General features: G+C 38.3%; 1 protein-coding gene across 1 annotated transcript in view; it reads right to left on the bottom strand.

The window, feature by feature from the left end:
- Positions 1–412: 412 nt before the first annotated feature.
- Positions 413–22,803, bottom strand: part of LOC126356003 (alanine aminotransferase 1-like) — a 66,960-nt gene continuing 44,569 nt past the window's right edge. Inside the window, exons 7-12 of the mRNA XM_050006646.1 lie at positions 22,664–22,743; positions 5,443–5,563; positions 5,186–5,307; positions 3,393–3,578; positions 1,318–1,466; positions 413–980 (exon numbers count right to left, since the gene is read on the bottom strand). Coding sequence (XP_049862603.1) covers positions 890–980; positions 1,318–1,466; positions 3,393–3,578; positions 5,186–5,307; positions 5,443–5,563; positions 22,664–22,743 — 749 coding nt within the window. The 3' untranslated portion in view covers positions 413–889. The remainder of the gene's footprint in view (positions 981–1,317; positions 1,467–3,392; positions 3,579–5,185; positions 5,308–5,442; positions 5,564–22,663; positions 22,744–22,803) is intronic.

Raw genomic sequence — 22,803 nt, 5'->3', positions numbered from 1 at the left:
TATAGAGAGGAGGGAAGCATAAATGGTCACAGGTTTTTTTCACCTGTTGGAGAGTACCACTGTGATGTTGAAAGAACTGAAATTGGCAGAGTCTTGAAGGTAGACATAACCTGTCCCAAGAAAGTCTACTGACAAAGTTTCAAGAACCAGCTTTAAATCATGACTCTAGGAATGTACCATAACCCCCTATGTATCACTCATGTAGGGATTGTGAGGACAAGTGTAGAATAATGGCTGTATGCACAGAGGTATTCAAACAATCATTCTTCCCATGCTTCAAACATAAAAGGAACAGGAAGAAACACTAATAACTAGTACAATGGTGCGAACCCTGTGCTGTGCTTTTTGACAGGGGCATAAGACCTCTATCACAAATAATGGAAGGAGTAAAAGTAACCAATCATCATATAGCTACTTCTCTACCACACACCGTCAGGTGGCTTGCGGAGTATGGATGTAGATGTAGATGTAGATGGTGGTTTGCAGACTATAGAATTAGATATAGATGTAGATGTAGAGGTAGATGAGGAAATTTAAATGTGTGCATGTTTATGTTTTTGTTAGACTTTTGATTGGAGGAAGGACATAGAAAACTTAGCTACACATGCAGTATTGTTTCTTTACTGATCAGCTGCTCAATGCCTCGGCTATATGGTGATTGGTTGCTTTTACTCCTTCCATTATTTGTGATAGAGGTCTTATGCCCCTGTCAAAAACTTGGATACAAAGAAACCACATGAAAAATGATGGATTGGGTGTAACATTCATTTTACAGTCTCTTTAGGAAGTACCATATATTTTTAAATACATTTAGTGTTCCATCACAGAGGAAGACAAATATGGTGATAATTAAAGCTCCTCATCCAGTCAAACTTGTGAAATTTATGTGTTATCCATACTTCTGCATGAATTTATCATGATAAGCCCTGATTTTGTTCATCATAGTCTTCAGTTTGTCATGCTGAGGCAAAATTGTAGTTCTGAAAAAAAGAGGTATTAGAGTTATCTTTCAACTATATGAATAAAATAATGAAGTAGTTCAGGTCTAAAATGATGAATAAAAGATGAGAATAAAACTGAGGAACAGGAACAAAATATTTGTACAGGTACTGAAAAGTGTGAAATGTCAGTCACTCTGAATCTTTGACTAGGTGGTTTTTGCCTTTAAATCATTTATACTCTTCTCAACTACATTTTTAATCTGATGTAGCACTCACACTGTGGTTGTAGTTGTTTAAGTGACTGGGAGCTGAATACTTCCCTCTTTCCACATACATAATTTACAATCAACATTCAAGTCAATATTATACTTCTTACCTGAAATGATATGTCCCTGGTTTTTGTCCAAATTCTGATCCTGGTACAACAGAGATACCAGTATCCTCCAATAATCCCAATGCATAGAAAGCATCAGGTGGTAAATTATTTTGTTTAGATTCCTTTATAGCATTGGGAGGAAGATGTAACTGAAATAAAAATTGACAGCAGGTCATGAATAATACATAATCTGACTTTTGATGTGCCTTGCCAGGCACATTGGACTTGTGGCATTTTACTTTTAATCTTTGGCTTGTTTGTATTTTTATAAAGATAACTATTTTGCATGCTATTCTGGATCACTCCTTTGTAAGCCATGCTATGGAACAGCTGACAGTTTTTGTTCCCATTGCATTTATTCTCTATAATAGCTGCTATAGATGTGCAGATCAGGGGTATGTGGTGATTTTTACTGTTGGTATAATCTTTTGTGAGATTATGGCTCGCAACTTAGCTCGATCATATGACGTCTTTAACTACATACAGTCAGTCTGTTGGCCCATAATACAAATTCATGTTACTGCATGAATGCAGTTAACAATGCTATTTTTCAATGCATGTTCACTGCTTTTTTATGACATGAATGATTTGAAGAGTGTTGTAGAAAACAACCAATACTAGTCATAGTGTTCAAAATTGCAGTCTAGGCATTAAAAGTTTTTTATGTAAAAAATTGTAATTCAAAAGTGTATATATACACAACAAAATCAAAGCACAAAGAAGAATTCTGTTTGTGAGAAGCATCTGTCAAGCAGTGAGACAAAGGTGTCCATTATCGCCTAAATTATTTAATATATATGTAGACATCATAAATACATGGCAGAATAAATCAGTGCACCATTATAAGTGTAATAGTAAAGTTATAAATATGTTCCTGTTTGCAAATGATCAGATAATCTTAGTGCACTCAGAAGATAATTTAAAGAGAGCAATTTGGCTCTTGCACAAGGTGTCAAATGATTATAATTTTACAATATTTAAAAGTAAAACCAAGATAATGGCATTCCAGGGTCAATATCCTTTAAGAGCAAAAATAATAATTGATTATAAGCCACTAGAGCAAGTAAATACTTTTAAACACCTGGGATGTGAAGTCTCATATATCACACCCCAATGATCAAGAGTAAAAACTGCAAGAATTTCAGCAGTATGTAGATACTATAAATCACACTATCCTCAGAAAAGTTAGAAAAGAGACAGTATTAAAATTTTATAATGTGATAGCAGTGCAGTTCTAGTGTATCGGTCAGAGACTTCGACTCTAAATGCCAGTCGAAGGAGGAGGATTGAGCTAGCAGATGAGATTCCTAAGACCTCTAGCTGGTTACAAACACATAGATCAGATAAAAATAGTGAAATAAGTAATGAACTGTCTGTCAAAAGCATATTTTATAAAATTGGAGTGTACAGAAGGAAATGGCATGAATACAATTGAAGAATGCAAGAAGAACTAATACCTAAAATAATATACAAATATACACCTGAAGGGAAAATGAATGTTGGGTGTCCTAAAAAGAAATAGAAAGATCAACTGCAATCTACTTGGTATTGGAACAGGTAAGGATGCCTAAACCAAACTGGACATGATGATGATGATGAATGTTTTTATTTGACAAATAAATAAATAAAGTCATTCTTGCCAAAAAGAATAGAAGTATGGAATGGCTGTTTCACTGCAGCATAAAGAAACATTACTGCTGTCTGAATGGGGGTGAAAAGGGTTGGAGAAAGTTGTCTGCATTAAGCAGACATGCTGCAACAGGGAATAAAACAGCAAAAGATAACAAGCTCTGACCTAATGCCATGGCCTGGCCTGGCAATTAAAAGTCTGTCACTGATGCTTGGGGCATTCAACATATTAACAGAAACACTCTACTGTGTTTCCAAACCTGGGCAAGTGCTTAAAAAAATAAAAAAATAAAAAAAATTAAAAAAAAAGAATGAACAGTCTGAAATGGGGTGCTCTCCCTCATATTTTGATTGGACACTATAGAACATGTTTCCCATTTGCATAATATAACATATACATATTTGTAACAACCACACATTTTACAAGAATGTTGTTGAAGTTGTACCTGTGGGAATGCATACATGGCACCTTGCACTTTGTTACAGGACATCCCCTCTAGACTGTTGAACATGTTTACAACTGTCTTTGCTCTTACACTGAGTGAGTTTAAAATAGCCTCCTTTTCTGCAGTGTACTGTTCATATGAGGGATCCCCTGGCTGCGGTGGTTTGACTACACAATCAATTGCAACCTATAAACACACACAAAAATTATATATACGAATGAATCACCTCTTACTTCTAAGACAAAAAAGTCGCTACACCATACAACTTATGAAATATGATTATCATTTTAAATGAAATGAGTAATCCATTTTTGAAGTCCAACAGACACTAAAATGTCATTCAGTGACTTAGTGGGTACATGTCAGACTAAAAATCCAAAGATGTAAAGTTCAAGATGCTGTCATTCTCACCATTTTTTCTTTCACATCTCAGTTATTTTTACCTGTGGAAAGGCTATTTAGGTGAGAAATTCCTAGTTACACCATAATGTGAAGTTCATGTTAAACAGGCTGAATCAGTCCATTTATAGCCTGGAAAGAGAGAACGTACTACGTCCTTTATGCCTGCACCTGGTAAAGTGCCACGATATTCACCCTTACAGTTCTGTTTTACCTCTGAAGTTAATATGTAAAAAATTTTTATGGAATAACCAGGTTGGGTAAAAGATTTCATGTGCAGAAATCTACATAATTGTCAGATAACATTAAAAATTGACATATTCACATTTTACAGAAATATGTCATAAAATTTGTTACATTTTGTGACCATTACATATAATTAACTATTGCTTCAGTAACTATTACTGTCAAACAAATTGTGCTTGTAATACTGTGGAAGCAAACTCTCTGCTGCTTACATAAAATGTGTGTTTTTTTCTCTTATTTTGATTTTATTTAGCAAGTTTACATTTTTTACTATTTGCATATTAATTTGTAAAAGTAAATCTATGCCACCATAAATCTGAAAGTTGTTGATGTAAAATTGAGACTAACAAACTGTTGAATTACATTTTGTTGAAGTGCTAAATAAAAGTGCAGTGAATTTTTTAAAGCTTTACTTATAATGCATAAATCACCTATGCATCACTCCACTCCATTCCCATCTGTAGAAGTGACTAAAATAGATTAAAGAATGATACATAAAAGTTGTTGGGGAATAAAGACTCTTATGTCATCTGTTGGTGTTGTGTTAAGACTGTAAATTGTAAATGTGTGGGAGCAGAAGTTTTACTGTGTGAATCTCTTGGTTTCACTAGTGTGTAGCAACAAAAGATGTTTGCGATTCCTTATAGTGCAGTCTGAAGGTAAGTATTGCCTAGACTTACTTTTTCTTTGTGAAGTTGATACATAAAATACACCACATACAGTAACGGAAGGATTGACATACGAAATCCATTTTTAGTTACGCATGTGATACATTTTAAAAATAATTGCCACATGTGGCATATCTCACAAAATCTTCCTAAATGCAAGCAGCAAGAAGATAAATACCAGGAACAAACTATAATGTGTAAAGTACCTAACTAGATGCAACACCTACATTTATGTGTAATAGCTCATTGAGGGACTAATATCTACAAATGAATGTGAGTTAGGCATTTTATGCCCATTTACGTGTCTGCTTCCTGCAGGGGATTGCATAAAAATACTCACTCCAGGGTTCTGTGGAATGAAATAGCCTCTCGTGAAAATGTATTATTGTACATAAAAAATTAGAAAAAAAAGTTCAACGTGAAATTACTGTAAATTATAATCTTACAGCATTCAAAAACTTTTTAAGTCAGGTAAAGTACCTGTCCTGGGACAGTAGGACATGACATGACAGTAAAACTTTTCATGCACATTGCTTTCACATCTGGCTCTAGGTTGATCAGCTCACAGTATCCTCCTCGTAGTCCACACTCACCCATGTATCCTGTAATAAACCAAACATACCCTAACAACACTGACACTGTTAAAGTTAGTTGAGGTATTATTTTATCCTTTCACTATTAGAAACCAAGGAAAAACAACAATAACATTACTATATCAATCAGAATAAACATTTTACCTTTCGATGCTGACATGAAAGAGGCCATCTGCATCTCATTATAAGGTGGTCCCATTTCCATCATAACCTTCTTAAATGAATAGAATTTGCTCTCTTCTGCATACACATTGTCCTGATACACCTAAGGAAAAACAAATTACAACTGCAACTGCAAAGAAAAGTGATATGTTTTTTCACACAGGTATTGAAGAATGTAATGTAAAATGATGATTAATGGTCGTTATCATCATTATCAGAAAAAATTTTATTTATCACTTTAATTTATTGTAATGCAACCATTCCAGCAGTGCATATCAAGAACTGTACCATGTTCTATCTTAGTGCACTCCTGTTTAGTTTAAATTTAACAGACACTGACATTAGTAATATTCAGGCAGCATAATATTGCAATTGTTACCTTTACTCCTTAGTTTTTTTATGTTGTACCCAGTAAAACCCCCAATTAACCGTGGACTTTCCCGTTGGTGGGGAGGCTTGCATGCCTCAGCAATACAGATAGCTGTGGCGTAGGTGCAACCACATCAGAGGGGTATCTGTTGAGAGGCCAGACAAATGTGTGGTTCCTGAAGAGGGGCAGCAGCCTTTTTAGTAGTTGATTGACTGATTTGGCTTTGTAACATTAACCAAAATGGCCTTGCTGTGCTGGTACTGTGAACAGCTGAAAGCAAGGGAAACTACAGCTGCAATTTTTCCTGACGGCATTCAGCTTTACTGTATGGTTAAATGATGATCGTGTCCTCTTGGGTAAAATATTCTGGAGCTAAAATAGTCCGCTATTTGGATCTCTGGGCGGGGAGTACGCAGGAGCACATCGTTATCAGGAGAAACAAAATTGGTGTTCTACGGATCGAAGAGTGGAATGTCAGGTCCCTTAATCGGGCACGTAGGTTAGAAAACATAAAAAGGGTAACGGATAGCTTAAAGTTAGATATAGTGGGAATTAATACACTTTGGTGGCAGGAGGAACAAAGACTTCTGGTCAGGTGGATACAGGGTTGTAACTACAAAATCAAATAGTGGTAATGTAGGAGTAGGTTTAATAATGAATAAAAAAAATTGGAGTGCGGGTAAGCTACTATGAACAGCATAGTGAACACATTATTGTAGCAAAGATAGACATGAAGCCCATGCCTACCACAGTAGCACAAGTTTATATGCCAACTAGCTCCACAGACGAAGAAGAGATTGAAGAAATGTATGATGAGACAAAAGAAATTATTCAGATAGTGAATGGTGACAAAAATTTAGTAGTCATTGGGAACTGGAATTTGACAGTAGGAAAAGGAAATGAAGGAAAAGTAGTAGATGAATATGGAATGGGGGTAAGGAATGAAAGAGGAATCTGCCTGGTAGAATTTTACACAGAGCATAACTTAATCATAACAATCACTTGGTTTAAGAATATGTGGAAGAGGCCTGGAGACACGGGAAGGTTTCAGATAGATTATATAATGGTAAGACAGAGATTTAGGAGCCAGGTTTTAAATTGTAAGACATATCCAGGGGCTGATGTGGACTCTGACCACAATCTATTGGTTATGAACTTTAGATTAAAACTGAAGAAACTGCAAAAAAGATGGAAATTTAAGGAGATGGAACCTGGATAAAATGAAAGAACCAGAGGTTGTAGAGAGTTTCAGTGAGAGCAATAGGCAATGAGTGACAAAAATAGGGGAAAGAAATACAGTAGAAGAAGAATGGGTAGTTTTGAGAGATGAAATAGTGAAGGTAGCAGAGGATGAAGTAGGTAAAAAGACAAGGGCTAGTATAAATCTTTGGTTGACAGAACAGATATTGAATTTAATTCATGAAAGGAGAAAATATAAAAATATAGGGAATGAAGCAGGCGAAAAGGAATACAAACGTCTCAGAAATGAGATTGACAGGAAGTGCAAAATGGCTAAGCAGGGATAGCTGGAGGACAAATGTAAGGATGTACAGGGACATATCACTAGGGGTAAGACAGATACTGCCTACAGGAAAATTAAAGATACCTTTGGAGAAAAGAGAACCACTTGTATGACTATCAAGAGCTCAGATGGAAAACTAGTCCTAAGCAAAGAAGGGAAAGAGAAAGGTGGAAGGAGTATATAGAGGATCTATACAAGGGCAATGTACTTGAGGGCAATATTAAGAGAGAGCTGAAGATGGAATGGGACATATGATACTGCATGAAGAATTTGATAGAGCACTTGAAGATCTGAGTCAAAACAAGGCCCCAGGAGTAGACAACATTCCATTAGAACTACTGATAGCCTTAGGAGAGCCAGCCCTGACAAAACTCTACCATCTGGTGAGCAAGCTGTATGAGACAGGCGAAATACCTTCAGACTTCAAGAAGAATCTCAAAGAAAGCAGCTGTTGACAGGTGTGAAAATTACCAAACTATCAGTTTAATAGTTCACAGTTGCAAAATACTGACACGAATTCTTTGCAGATGAATGGAAAAATTGATAGAAGCCGAAGATCGGTTCGGATTCCGTAAAAATTTTTGAACACGTGAGGCAATACTGACCCTACAACTTATCTTAGAAAATAGATTAAGAAAAGACAAACCTACATTTCTAGCATTTGTAGATGTAGAAAAGCTTTTGACAATGTTGAGTGGAATACTCTCTTTCAAATTCTGAAGGTGGCAGAGGTAAAATACAGGGAGCAAAAGGCTATTTACAATTTGTATAGAAACCAGATGGCAGTTATAAGAGTCAAGGGGTATGAAAGGGACGCAACAGTTGGGAAGGGAATGAAACAGGGTTGTAGCCTATCCCCATGTTATTCAATCTATACATTGAGCAAGCAGTAAAAGAAACAAAGGAAAAGTTTGGAGTGGAAACTAAAATCCATGGAGAAGATATAAAAACTTTGAGGTTTGCAGATGACATCATAATTCTGTGAGAGATAGTAAAGGGCCTGGAAGAGCAGTTGAACAGAATGGACAGTATCTTGAAGGGAGGCTATAAGCTGAATATAAACAACGCAAAATGAGGATAATGGAATGTAGTATAATTAAATCAAATGATGCTGAGAGAATTAGATTAAGAAATGAGACTGTTAAAGTAGTAGATGAGTTTTGCTTTTTGGTGAGCAAAATAATGAGTGTTGAAGTAGGGAGGATATAAAATGTAAACTGGCTATGGCAAGGTAAGCGTTTCTGAAGAAGAGAAATTTGTTAACATCGAGTATAGATTTAAGTATCAAGAAGTCTTTTCTCAGAGTATTTGTATGGAGTGCATGGGTGTGAAACGTGGACGATAAATAGTTCAGACAAGAAGAGAATAGAAGCTTTCAAAATGTTGTGCTACAGAAGAATGCTGAATATTAGATGTGCAGATCACACAAATAATGAAGAGGTAGTGAATAGAATTGGGGAGAAGAGGAATTTTTGGCAGAGATGAATACACTGTGCAGATTCAGAAGGATGTAGGGTGCAGTAGTTACTTGGACATGAAGAAGCTTGCACAGGATAGAGTAGTATGGAGAACTGCATCAAACCAGTTTCAGGACTGAAGACCACAACAACAACAACAACAACAACAACAACACCCAGTAAAACTACTTTGCTGAACTGTCTATATACATAACCAATTACTCAGGGGAGACTAAGTAGGCAAGATGTCTCTATTTGGCTGCAATGTCTTCCTTGATTTTTGGTCGTGGACAGCTTCCCCTACAGCTTTCCCTGCATTATAAAGCTTGGCAGTTCTTTCAGCCTCTAAGTCTTTCTTTGATTTAACCAGAAGTAGCAGTCCCTGGTTCAAAAAACTAAAGAATTAATGTCTTTCTGTGTCTGTGTCTGCTATCACTTGGTGAGTAGATTTTTGCTATTTCACAAGTATAAACAAAATATTACTTTAAACATTGAAGAGGTCAAAAGTACCAGAACATTTTATTAACCAAGAATACACGACGCCAATCCAAGTAACGCACAGATGGCTTTATTCATAAACGTCTGAACAATAACAAAAATAAATCTTTCGCAGCTACACATATAACAAGACAAAAGAGTCACACAGAAGGTGGAACATAAATGATACACAGAACAACTGATGCAAATGAAAAGAACACAGTGAGAGTAAGTCAGCTCTCCTCTTTGTGTATATAAGTGCAAGTTGCCAGTAGGCAGCATGTCGGAACCCTGCCATGTGTGTACTTCCTGCTGCTGACCTCTAATGACTGGCCCACACTGATACAGTTGACAGTTGATTTAAAAACACTCGTGCCATAACACTACACTCAGCGCACTCATAGCCACATGCACTAGTAACAGGGTACGCCACACATGTCCCTTGTGTGAAGAGGGCACCCGGGTGATGGAGGAGATGCCGGTGGCTTGATGAGAGATGCACCCATCAGATCTGGAGTGGCGGCAGCCAGTGCCGCGGTGGGGGCAGGCCGGGATGGGACAACGTACTGGGTGGGCACTGGAGCATAGGGCCGGAACGCACAGAGATGCAGGTACCAATAAGTTTGGTGAGCTTGTGCAGCACCTGATGGCAGCACCAGGGAGGAGGGTGCCATCGCTGTCCCTGTGTCATCATCATCATCATCAGCAGCAGCAGCAGCAGCAGCAGTAGCAGTAGCAGCAGGTAGGTGCCAGTGCGGAGGATGGGGCTGGACCCACCAGCAATGATGGCTGAGGTGATGATGAGGGGATGGTGGACACGGCCCGACTGGAATAGTAGGCTGTGGCGACAGACCTGAGGCCAGAGGCAGTCTAGCGCCTGGTACTGGGAAGCTGGAACGTGAGGGTGTGGCACATGAAGGAGGCAGCCATTGGGATGGGGCACATCCATAGCAGGTGACGGCAGGCTCGAGGCAGAGGGCGGCGGGACAGGGTGCGATGGCAGGGACCTTACCTGCGAACTGGCACCTTCTAGCAGCAAGTAGGAGTGCATCTGATCAAAGTGATGCATGACTAGCCCATCAGCCATATGTATGTCCCATGACGGCATCCCTGGCAGTGGACAACAGTGGCCGGTATCCACTTGGGCCAGTGACCAAACCCTTGCATCCACACTGGCAATCCTGGTGTGATGCAGCCGGATGAACCTGACCGGGGCAGGTGTGGCACAGGCCACAGAAAGTGGAGGAGTGCATGTGGCTGCCAGCCGTGAAGCAACTCAGCCAGTCTCCACTCCCCCATAGGCGTGAAGTGATAGGTGCTCAAAAAACAGAGAAGGGCATTGTCCAGCGAAGAATCCACAACAAACTTTTTCATTTGGGTTTGAACACATGCATCAGTCATTCCACCTTACCACTTGATTGAGGGTGGAATTGCAGAACTGTAACATGATGAATGCTGTGACAAGAACAAATCAATTGAAAGATATAAGAAACAAACTGTGGCCCATCATCAGAAACTGAGGTACAAGGCAGCCCATCAATAGGGAAAAAACTCTCAAAAGCATATGAAATGTAGTGTCAGCTGACGTCGATCAGCCGAAGCATGTAAGGAAACCAGGAAAATGAATCCACAACCAAGGGCCAATGGGATTTCAAGAAATGTATAAAATACATGTTTGATTATCAGGTGCATTTATTTTAAACCTAAATATCACCTGGTTTCAGTCATGGATCTTCTCCATGGATAAGGGTTAAAACAGTTTAAGCCACAACATTACATTTGTCATTAGTTAAATAATGTGTAGAGCATGTCATGAATATCAATACATGATATAGGACTTTTAGAAGCAAAAATACTAATACCAAGTGTACAGACAGCAGTACTGAAGAGAAGATAGGAGTCCTGATCTTCTCTTCAGTATTACTGTGTGTAAACTTGCTTCTAGTCTTATATTTATCAATATTACTGTTTTAGGATTGTTGACAGTTAACTTTGCAAGGTAGTAAATACGCAAACATGTACAACATTATCTTTAAGTGACATTCCTGAGGAGTTAACACTTTCCATCTCAGTGATGAGCTGCTCCAAAATGTGATGCCATAAACCATCAGTGAACAAAAATGGGGAAAGTATGAAATTTGTGGCAAAGCAAGTGAATTTGTCTGATCGATATATATTCAAGACAGCACAGGACATCAGAAAGTGGGGCACCCATACTCTCCTCAGTGGCACCGAGCATACAAACTGCCTAATTTTGCATGCAAGTAGAGATTGTGCAACAAAATTCAAAAAATCATAATAATTAAACTAATTCTAATTGTAGCTTCAAATGTCCAGAGATATTCAAAAGTATCAAATCCTGACTTTGACAGGGATTAATCTAATAGTTAGTGTAAGGACCAATGTTTTTTGTAATATTTGGAGGCAAAGAATATAAAAGCTACAACGTTAAGCATTATATTCCAACAACATTTATTAAAAGAAATAAAATAAAAGTTAATATGGCAATAGAACCCCAATTGGGAAAGAGAACTGAGATTTGGTCTTGCATGAAGATGCTGTTTGAGGGAACATCTAAATGCACTAGTGATAAGAAATCCATCTGCAAGAAATGACAAAAGAAAAACCATTATAGAAAAAGGAGAGTGCAGGAGTGAATCAGTGTGAACACTGTTTGCAGTATAGCTGATGAGTGCAAGCCTCGGTTATCTGTAGCTGGGAATAATATGATTAGGTGACAAGGGATGGCAATGTACACAAGGTGTTAAAGGGCAGTGCATTAGTGGAGCTGTCAAATGTACTCAGCTGCTTAATGTGAAAAGGTATTTTACACGATTATGGCCACACAATGGGAATTAACAGACTTTGAAGGAGGTACGGTAGTCGGAGCTAGATGCATGGGACATGCTATTTCAGAAACTGATTGGGAATGCAATATTCTGATATCCAAAGTCTCAAGAGTATGCTGAGAATACCAAATTTCATGCATTACCTCTCACCGCAGGCAATGCAGTGGCCGACAGCCTTCACTAATTGAATGAGAGCAGTGGTGTTTGAATAGAGTTGTCAGTGCTAATAGACAAGCAACACTGCATGTAATAATTGCAATAATCAATGTGAACATATGATAAACATATCCTTTAGGATAATGTAGTGAAATGTGGTGTTAATGGGCTATGGCAGCAGATGACTGAGATGAGTTCCTTTTGCTAGCAGCATGACATCTCCTGTAGTGCCTCTCCTTGGCTTGTTACCATGTCAGTTGTACCCTAGATGACTGGAAAACTGTGGCCTGGCCAGATGAGTCCTGATTTCAGTTGGTACATGATAGTAGGGTTTGGGTGTGTTGTAGCCCCATGAAGCCACGGACCTAAGTTGTCAGCAAGGCACTGTGCAAGGTGGTGGTGGCTCCGTAACGGTGTGGGCTGTGTTTATGTGGAATGGACTGGGTCCTCTGCTCCAACTGAATCGATTATTTATTGGAAATAGTTATATTTGGTGACCATTTGCAGCCACTGATGGACTTCATGCTCCCATGAGAATGCCCCATGTCACCGGGCCACAATTGTTCATGATTGGTTTGAAGAACATTCTGGACAGTTCAAGCAAATGGTCTAGCTACGCAGATTGCCTGACATGAATCCCATTAAACATTTATGGGACATATTCAAAATGTCAGTTTGCAAGCAGAAACCTTGCACCAGCAACAATTTCACAATTATGCACAACTATGGAGACAGTGTGGTCAATATTTATGCAGGGGACTTCCATCAACTTGTCAAGCCCATCCCATGTTGACTTGCTGCACTATGCTGGGCAAAAGGAGGTCCAACACTATATTATGAGGTATTCCATGGCTATTGTCACCTTAGTGTAATAATAATAATAATAATAATAATAACAATAGCATTTATTTGTCTGTAATAACTTTACCATACAAGAAGTTGCATATTATATACTATTATATAAACATTCACCAACATTTTGTACTCAGGCATACTAAACTAAAATTGTCAAAAACAGAGCTTAGAATTATTTGAATGAGTGTAAACATTTTTAATTAAAAATTTTTTCAATTTTATGCTCCTTTGTATTATTTGGTAACTTGTTACAGAATTGTCTTACAGCTTCAAGTGCACCATGATGTGTAGCTGTTTTGTTAGTCATTACCCTATGATAATCACATCTGATTTGTGTATTTTAATTATGAGTGTGTCTATTCATCATCCTCAGTTCGTCATTCTCTTTTACAAAAATAACAATCTTAAGGACATACAATGAATACACAGTCAGTAAATCATAATGTTTGAAGTAGTCCCTTTGGGAGTTGCATTTACTTATATTGTCAATTAGCCTCAATGCTCTGTTTTGAAGCCTAAATGTCTTATCTATTTAGACTGTGGTTGGTGGAGGAGCAAATGCAATTGTCTAAGGACAATAGGATTTATTATATTCGAGAGATGTTTCACTATGTAAACATTGCTGCTAATCTTTTTACAAGTGTAGCTGATGTATTCTTTCCATGTTAGATGTTGTCAATCACAAAGCCTAAAAACATAGGTTCATTGGATGTTTCACCTGTACACAATGATTAAGTATGAGACTGGTTATAATTAAACAAGAACTTTAGTACAAGAGTCCTGTCTTTGTTCAGTGTAATTTGATTCATTCTTAGATATTTTGTGATTGGTACAGAGTTCTCTTTATTGCTTTGCTGATGAGTCTGGCCCAAGCTAATAAATGATGTGTCATCAGCATAGTTCACTAGCTTTAAGTTTTGCGACCATGGTATCTCATACAATAAAGAGGCCAAGAATACTTCCCAGAGAGACTCCACATTCAGGAGATTCGTGTGCTGTTTTTACTCTTAGGATTTTACTTTTGTTCTTATAACATAGTTTAGTACACTATCTTCTGTCTTGGAAGGACTAACTTAAGAAGTAGAGTGCTACTCCTCTTATACTGTAAGTCTCTAATCTGGATAATAGTACTGCATGGTTCATAGAATCAGAGGCTTTAGACAAATCTAGAAAAGTCCCAATGACTTTGTTTCTTTTATCGAGTTTGTTTAGCATTTAATAGATAAAAGTTGCTACTGCCATTATTGTGGACCTCCCTTTTCAGAACCCAAACAATGAGTTGTTTAAGAGGTTGTGAAGTATTGAAGTCGATGAGACTGACCTATAATTGTTTATGTCTGTGATTGCTCCCTTTTTATACACTGGTTGCATCTCAGTAATTTTGAAAAGTTCAGGAATGGTCCCCTGGCCAGTTGAACTGTTTATTAAGTGGGCTGTTGGTTTAATTAATTTCTTAAGTAATGTAGATAGTATGTCATCCCTATTTTCATTACCTCACATTCTTTTACTATCCTTGGGAAAAATGAACATATTCCCAAGTGAGACTACATCTGTATTCCAGTTTCATTTACTGGAATCTATGAAAATCTGAGAAAAGTTAAATGTTCTTATTGCCTCAGACTAGTTTGCTAGTTTCGTGTATGCCATTCATATCAAAAAGCAGTGTAGACTTTCCACCTATGGGTGAGGAAATCAGCCAATATTTAATGCAAATAGCAACTGTTGTTAATGGAACAGATTAACAGCTATATGAGATTTTATTTTTTCTGTGCGTGTGTCAAAAGAAATTATAATACATGGATATTTTGTTTAAGCTGTGTTTATATTATTTCTTCCTATGTGTGTGTGTGTGTGTGTGTGTGTGTGTGTGTGTGTGTGTGTGTGTGTGTGTGTCACACATACTGTGACTGTAACTTGCAGTTCAGCTAAAGCTGATTATTTATTATTATCAATACGGAAGTAAAGGATAGGGCGTGAGTTGTGTTTGGGTAGCTTAGTTGTTAGAGCACTTCCCCGCGAAAGGCAAAGGTCCTGAGTTCGAGTCTCGGTCTGGCACACAGTTTTAATCTACCAGGAAGTTTCATATCAGTGCACACTCTGCTGCAGAGTGAAAGTGAAAATCTCATTCTGGAAGGAGTAAATACGTTGGGAAGTGAGCAATAATTCCAATATGCATGCTTTTGATTTTCTGGTTTCCCTCTTAACCATTGCTCATATAGATTTTATTATTATTATTGATTCCAGACATGAGGAACTTCTTTTTTAACATTTTGTATCATTTTGTGATAGACATCAAATTATTTGTTATAATATGAAAATAATCATACCAGCATAGTATTGAGATTTAAATTGATGCTGTCTGAAAAAGTCACAGTGTTATATCCTATTGACTAAAGATGATGGAGGGCGCAGGCAAGGGGCAGGCATCTGCTATTTATTTCCATGACATCGCTGCATAGTCGGCAGTCAGCATGAGTGGGTGGTCACCACAGTTCCTGCTCTGTGCCATGGTATCCACAAGTCATCACTGGGTATAAAACTGTACAATTTGCTTTTAACTTTGTTTTATTATATTACTGCAAATTAAATAGTTGGTTCATAGATGATCTACATCAAGTAGAAACTGGCCACCACTTATGAATAAAAGTGTTTTGTGCAATTAAAGCTGTTGAATATAATACTTTATTACTGTTCTTTATGATTGCTGTTGTGGCTGCCAATCTCTCTCTCTCTCTCTCTCTCTCTCTCTCTCTCTCTCTCTCTCTCTCTCTCTCTCTCTCTACATCTCAACTTTCTTCTCATTTAACCTCTTCTCTCTGTCACCCTCTCCGTTTCTCTAGGCCCCCCCCCCCCACCCCCCCCACTGAAGTAACTGCAAACAACATGCAGGTGAGTCTAGATCTTGATATCTACAGCAGCTTATAGTGTGTTGTCCTGTGTGCAGATCATTTGATTTGATTTTTATTGGTCCATAAATCGTGGCTCATGCTACACGTGGTCACAGTGTAAGTCACAGTTACAAATTGTACAAATGTTATAATTGACATATAATGATAAAAAAGAACAATTACATATATAGAATGAAATAAATTAGCAAAAAACTAATGGTGTTTAAGAAAACTTTTTACTTGGTTATTTTAGACTAGCGTTCATAAAATCTTCAGCTGTATGGAAGCAATTCTTCACAACTAACAGTTTTAGTTTGCCTCTGAATTTTGGGTAGCTCCTCATATAAAAGAACTCCCTTGTATCTTACATTGGCATGTCCTTTACATAGCCATTGACTAATTAAAGATAGCCGGCCGCGGTGGTCTCGCGGTTCTAGGCGCGCAGTCCGGAACCGTGCGACTGCTACGGTTGCAGGTTCGAATCCTGCCTCGGCCATGGATGTGTGTGATGTCTTTAGGTTAGTTAGGTTTAAGTAGTTCTAAGTTCTAGGGGACTAATGACCACAGCAGTTGAGTCCCATAGTGCTCAGAGCTATTTGAACCATTTGAATTATAGATACATAATTGAAGTGACAGGCTTATTGATGGCAGATGTCAATTTCTTTGCAAAAATGTATAAAATTTTAATAAAGAAAACACAATATACTCTGAATATACATAAAAAGCACTGGCAGGCTATATACATGGTGATCAACAATTAGTGCAACCTTTTTTGCAGCATGCGGCTGACCCATGAGGTTGGCTCCTGTGCCCTTGGTGCAGGTACAGTTTGTTGGGTCAGTTATTTATACCATACATAACACAAACACTTAAAAAGAAAAGTAAATTACTCTTGTATATTAAGCAAAGAGATGCTGTAACTGCCTCCATTCATTGTTCAGACCTACTTAGAAAACTGCTGATTACACTCTGCAGTTACCTCTAAGAAATGACAGCAATTTTTCTTGACAAATGTTGGTTAGTTTTAAGGTAACCTAAAGTGTGTGAATTTGATTTGTATAATTTCTCTTAAATGACCCCCTCTTTCGCAGAGATAAAGAAACCCACAGAGGGTAAAAATGGGGAATGAAGAGATCATATGTTGAAGTACATCATGAATTTCCTTTAATGAGAAGTTGGCTGTATGTGCAGTCACAGAGTTCTACTGATGCGTGACAGAAGGATGTTCTCTCAGTTAATTGGCCAAAAAAGACTGCAAAATGTTTTCCATGTATCTTTCACTGTTTGCTTCCTGGAAAAAAATAGGGTCTATCATTCTCTCTGTGCTAACAGCACACCACATTCCTATTTTTTGATTATGCATAATACCTCGTGTATTATGTTAGGCTTTTCAGAACTCCAGTAACAGTTATTTTGTGAAATAATGTATCCACTTAGGATACATTCTCCGTCATGCACTCTGTTCAAAATCCATTCAGAAAACCACAGCCTTTTTGCAGCATCACCTGTTTTTAAATTCTTGCACTGCAGTTATTTTACAGGGCTATAACTTGAATTACTTTATAGGCATTTCAACAGAGCCATAGGAAATTGCCATTTGCTGAGACAGATTTTCTAGAAGACCTTTCCACAGCATGCACAATGTATCCAGAGCTGCTTCTTTGAATAAAGTATCAGCTGACTATGTTTCCTGTCAAAAACACTTCCCATTTCACAAAATTTGTTTATTAATTGATGAATTGTACTATGATTATGAACATGAACCTTAGGAAATTCCTCTTGAAAGAATCTCCTTAATGCATGTGCTGATTCTGTTTGCATGTATGAATCATACATGAATGTTCTTTGGTGACTAGAATTCATGGATTTCCCCTTTCCACTTGAAACATGTTCATTCAATATACTATATTGTGTCAACTAACAAGCATGTGCTACTTGTGCAAACAGAGGCTTCAAGTGGAGGAGATTAATACTTCCTGCCAGCATCACCACCAGCCAGGCAACAAAATCCCTGCTGGGCTGTTGTTTTACGGTTTGTTCACCTTATAGCTCCTGAGACATGTTTAGTAGTGGAGGTGAGGCATTTTTCATTATCTTGACTATTCTCTTTTGCATAATAAAAATCTGTGTGTGAGAGGTCCTGTATGTGAAAGTGAAAAAGCATGCAATTCTAGTGGTTCACCATCAGAAACGCAACACCCACAAATGAGTGCTGGCCCTGTAATTACACCTTCTGCTTTCAGCAGCAACAGCATTAGGGGAATATGCTATATTAGCAGTGTATAACAGAAGATAGTTGCATCAAAGTATCTTATGGTATGAAACTTCCTGGCAGATTAAAACTGTGTGCCCGACCGAGACTCGAACTTGGGACCTTTGCCTTTCGCGGGCAAGTGCTCTACCAACTGAGCTACCGAAGCACGACTCACGCCCGGTACCCTCAGCTTTACTTCTGCCAGTACCTCGTCTCCTACCTTCCAAACTTTACAGAAGCTCTCCTGCGAAACTTGCAGAACTAGCACTCCTGAAAGAAAGGATATTGCGGAGACATGGCTTAGCCACAGCCTGGGGGATGTTTCCAGAATGAGATTTTCACTCTGCAGCGGAGTGTGCACTGATATGAAACTTCCTGGCAGATTAAAACTGTGTGCCCGACCGAGACTCGAACTTGGGACCTTTGCCTTTCGCGGGCAAGTGCTCTACCAACTGAGCTACCGAAGCACGACTCACGCCCGGTACCCTCAGCTTTACTTCTGCCAGTACCTCGTCTCCTACCTTCCAAACTTTACAGAAGCTCTCCTGCGAAACTTGCAGAACTAGCACTCCTGAAAGAAAGGATATTGCGGAGACATGGCTTAGCCACAGCCTGGGGGATGTTTCCAGAATGAGATTTTCACTCTGCAGCGGAGTGTGCGCTGATATGAAACTTCCTGGCAGATTAAAACTGTGTGCCCGACCGAGACTCGAACTTGGGACCTTTGCCTTTCGCGGGCAAGTGCTCTACCAACTGAGCTACCGAAGCACGACTCACGCCCGGTACCCTCAGCTTTACTTCTGCCAGTACCTCGTCTCCTACCTTCCAAACTTTACAGAAGCTCTCCTGCGAAACTTGCAGAACTAGCACTCCTGAAAGAAAGGATATTGCGGAGACTTGGCTTAGCCACAGCCTAGGGGATGTTTCCAGAATGAGATTTTCACTCTGCAGCGGTAGTTTGATCTCATGCCAAAATATCACTCCAATTTCTCACTTTCATTCTGCGAGATACCTGAAAATTCTTTCTTTGAATATTTGTATAGAAAGACAGAAATCTCATAGCATATCAACAGCCTCTTTGGTGACATTTGGATCCCACCTTCCTTTACAATATTTGTGTTGTACACTCATATACATCTTCAGGAAATGTAAATGATAGTGAAAGCTAAATTACATAAAATCAAATGACTGCTTCTCCTTGACAATGATCCACATGTATAATGTTGAACTGTCCATGTTATGACTTTCCTTTGAGCTGACACAAATCACGTCCTAAAGAAAGGAACTTGGACTGTCTTAGCGTTGGGTGATGCAAGAATTGAATTTGGTATAATTGCCAACAATTGTTAACTGTAAAAGATGAAGGCTAATGTATATGCAACCATTTCTGCTGAAAAATACTCTGATTAGTATTGTGGTGAAATGGACCACAACATTTGTGCTTGCCAGTTGTCTGCGCAAGCAGCTGACAGAACATTACAGAAGATGCTGAACCATTTGTATGTAGCTAGCACCCTAATGTGACATGGATTCTCTCTTTGTCCAACTCTTTGCCTTATGTGGGTTTTTCCAGGCAGAAAGTGTGGCCAGGAGCCTTTAACATGATGAACACTTCCTGCATGGGCGTTGAGACACCATCGATGAGTGATTTGTGCAGCTTGTAATTGCATGCCAACAGAATATAATGGCTTGCTGCACGTGTTCTCAGATAGGTGTATGAGCAGTCAGCACACCATGCACTGGTAAGTTGGATTTGTGTGACCATTCAGCATGAGCATTGCTAGCTACTTGCATTTTCATGCAGAAGCAGTGGGCCTACCTGCTTTAAATAACTGGGCTTTCACTACCCTCTTACCCAAACAGTTATTCCAGGTACAACACCAGCCATCATTTCTCTAGCCATCATTTCTCAATTACACCGGCACTGATACTATCCAGGACAGCAGTCTGGCACCCCCCAAAACCTGATAAATGGTGCAGTGTGTGTGCTCATGAGGACTTATATGCTTGTCCACAAGTCGCCTACCAGCATATGTGAAGTAATGTTGCCTGTATTAGTGCACCTTTGTGTGCACAGATAGTTAGATCCACCATGTATTTGTTACATTATTACCTCCCATCTTCACCTGTAAGTGTAGACTCATGTGGTAAGAGTCATGAGTACTAAGTGATTTCTTATGTATGTGTAGATTTAATGTGTAGGCCCCTTTTAGTGTCCAAACTCTGTACCCTTTTGCACGTATAGAGATAATTATTGTAGTCCGTTTTCTTTCTATAGATGGAAATTGTATGTAAACACAATCTCCATTAATGGAACTGGGATCAAAGTATTATACTTTCTATTCTCTGCTGATAGACGTAAGTTATTTGTCCCATGTAACATAAAGGTTTTGTTTTCATGTGCTGAGAGAGTGAACTTTTTATGAATTCCAATTTCAGCTGCATTAATGGTGAGATGTGACTGGTCCAGACATGATAGCTGGACCATAATTTGCATTGGTCCATATCTGCACATTTGTACAGTCTCCCATCAAAACATTACCTTCGCCATTTCATTAGGTTGGTGCATAAGTTCATAGTGTTTTGCCGGCTGGGGTGGCCGAGCAGTTCTAGGCGCTACAGTCTGGAACCGCGCAACTGCTACGGTCACAGGTTCGAATCCTGCCTCGAGCATGGATGTGTGTGATGTCCTTAGGTTAGTTAGGTTTAAGTAGTTCTAAGTTCTACGGGACTGATGACCTCAGAAGTTAAGTCCCACAGTGCTCAGAGCCATTTGAACCATCATAGTGTTTGAAGTTTGCACATTGGTATTCTGATTGCTTTGGTTTTTTTATCATTTGTAATTTTTTATTTGTAGTTCACTGTTGCTATTTGATTTTACATTTTGTCATTTTGAGATAGTGAGTGGAGCTGTGGACACTAGAAAAAGAAGTGCCAAGTAGAGATATTGGAAAATTTCTGACATATTTTTCTATTTGATATCAGTAGAGGGATAACAGCAATGGAAGCAGCCAGAAACATTTGCACCACTGCACAGAGCACAGGAAGAAAATGGTTTTCTAGTTTTAAGGAGAATTGTTTTGACATCAGTGACTCTCCATGTTCAGAAAGACATTTGGGGTTTGATGAAGGTTATTTGAACACACTAATCCTCAATTATCCACAGTGTGCTTAAGAAGTGGAAAGTGTGATGAACTGTGGTCATTTCATCATCATGTGACATTTGCATGCAATGGGGAAGGTTCAAAAATTGGATATTGGTACCACATGCTTTAAACTAAAATCACAAAAATCATCGGGTGGTGATACGTGCATCTCTGCTTGCTAGTCATTAATTGGCTCATGAACAACACTGACTATTCCTATCCTGTCTCATTACTGGTGACAAGAAATTGTGTCTTTATGCTAGCATAAGGAAAAGAAAGGAATGGATGAAAAGGAGTGGATGAGCCCAAAGAAAAAAACAACTCTCTATGCAAAGACCTGTGTGCATTCACAAAAGATAACATTATGCATCTGGAGGAACAGCAACCATGTAGTGTACTAAGAATTGCTTCCCCGAGGTGTAACCATCATTGCTGACATGCATTGTCTGAACATGAATCAATGAGTTCTTTGCCTTAAAATCATGTTATTTCTACAGTTTTGGAATTTAAAAGTTATCCAGCATTGGCAGACTGTTGTAAATAGTGAAGGAAAATTTATTATTGAGGACTAAAGCATCTGTTATATGTACCTGTTGTTTTTATCAAACTTGTGGAGAAATAATATGAAATTATGCAACAATCCAATGGTATGTTAATTTGTTGCATAACCTCCCTGTAATAAGTAAACTTCATTGCAATAAATGGACCATTTGTATGCCAGTGCCCGTCCATTTCCAACATGCCTCTCCTTTCCCAGTCAGCTTATATGACAGTTGCTAATAATACAAGTTCCCAGAATCCAACGATAACCATCTAATTTTTCCTTAAGTAGTCATCTAGTAAGCATTTTACTTGAAAAATTTCAGGTGTGCTATTTGAGAAATAGACTGGATAGCTGTCTACAGGCCAAATAATGTTTGTCTAAACTGTATTGTTGTATCAAACTTTTTTACATCTGTCAAATTCGGTATTAATAACTTGGTGACATGACTGTGAATACAATAAAATGAATAAAGCACTACATACTGTACCAGTTTTCCTAAAGAAGACCATTCTAGCATCCTACATTATTTACGTAGTGATTTTGGATGTCTCCAAGTCTAAAATTTAAGAAGGCTCAACCTAACCACAATAATAAGCTTGGAATTTCCTTTCTTCACTGTTATTATGACTTATATTGTGATTAATAACTTTTGGATAATGTGAAAATAGAATTTTGAAAAACTTACCTCATCAGCTAAAATAAATAATCTCTCCTGATAGGCAAATTTAATTATCTCTTTAATGTTATTTCTTGAAAGGACTTGCCCTGTAACAAGGTAAGTACAATTTATTATAAAACAAGTACTTTGGAAATCGAATTAACAAA

This window comes from Schistocerca gregaria, chromosome 3 (genome assembly GCF_023897955.1).
Source record: "Schistocerca gregaria isolate iqSchGreg1 chromosome 3, iqSchGreg1.2, whole genome shotgun sequence".
NCBI lineage: Eukaryota > Metazoa > Arthropoda > Insecta > Orthoptera > Acrididae > Schistocerca > Schistocerca gregaria.
This window is presented reverse-complemented; position numbering and strand designations above follow the sequence as displayed.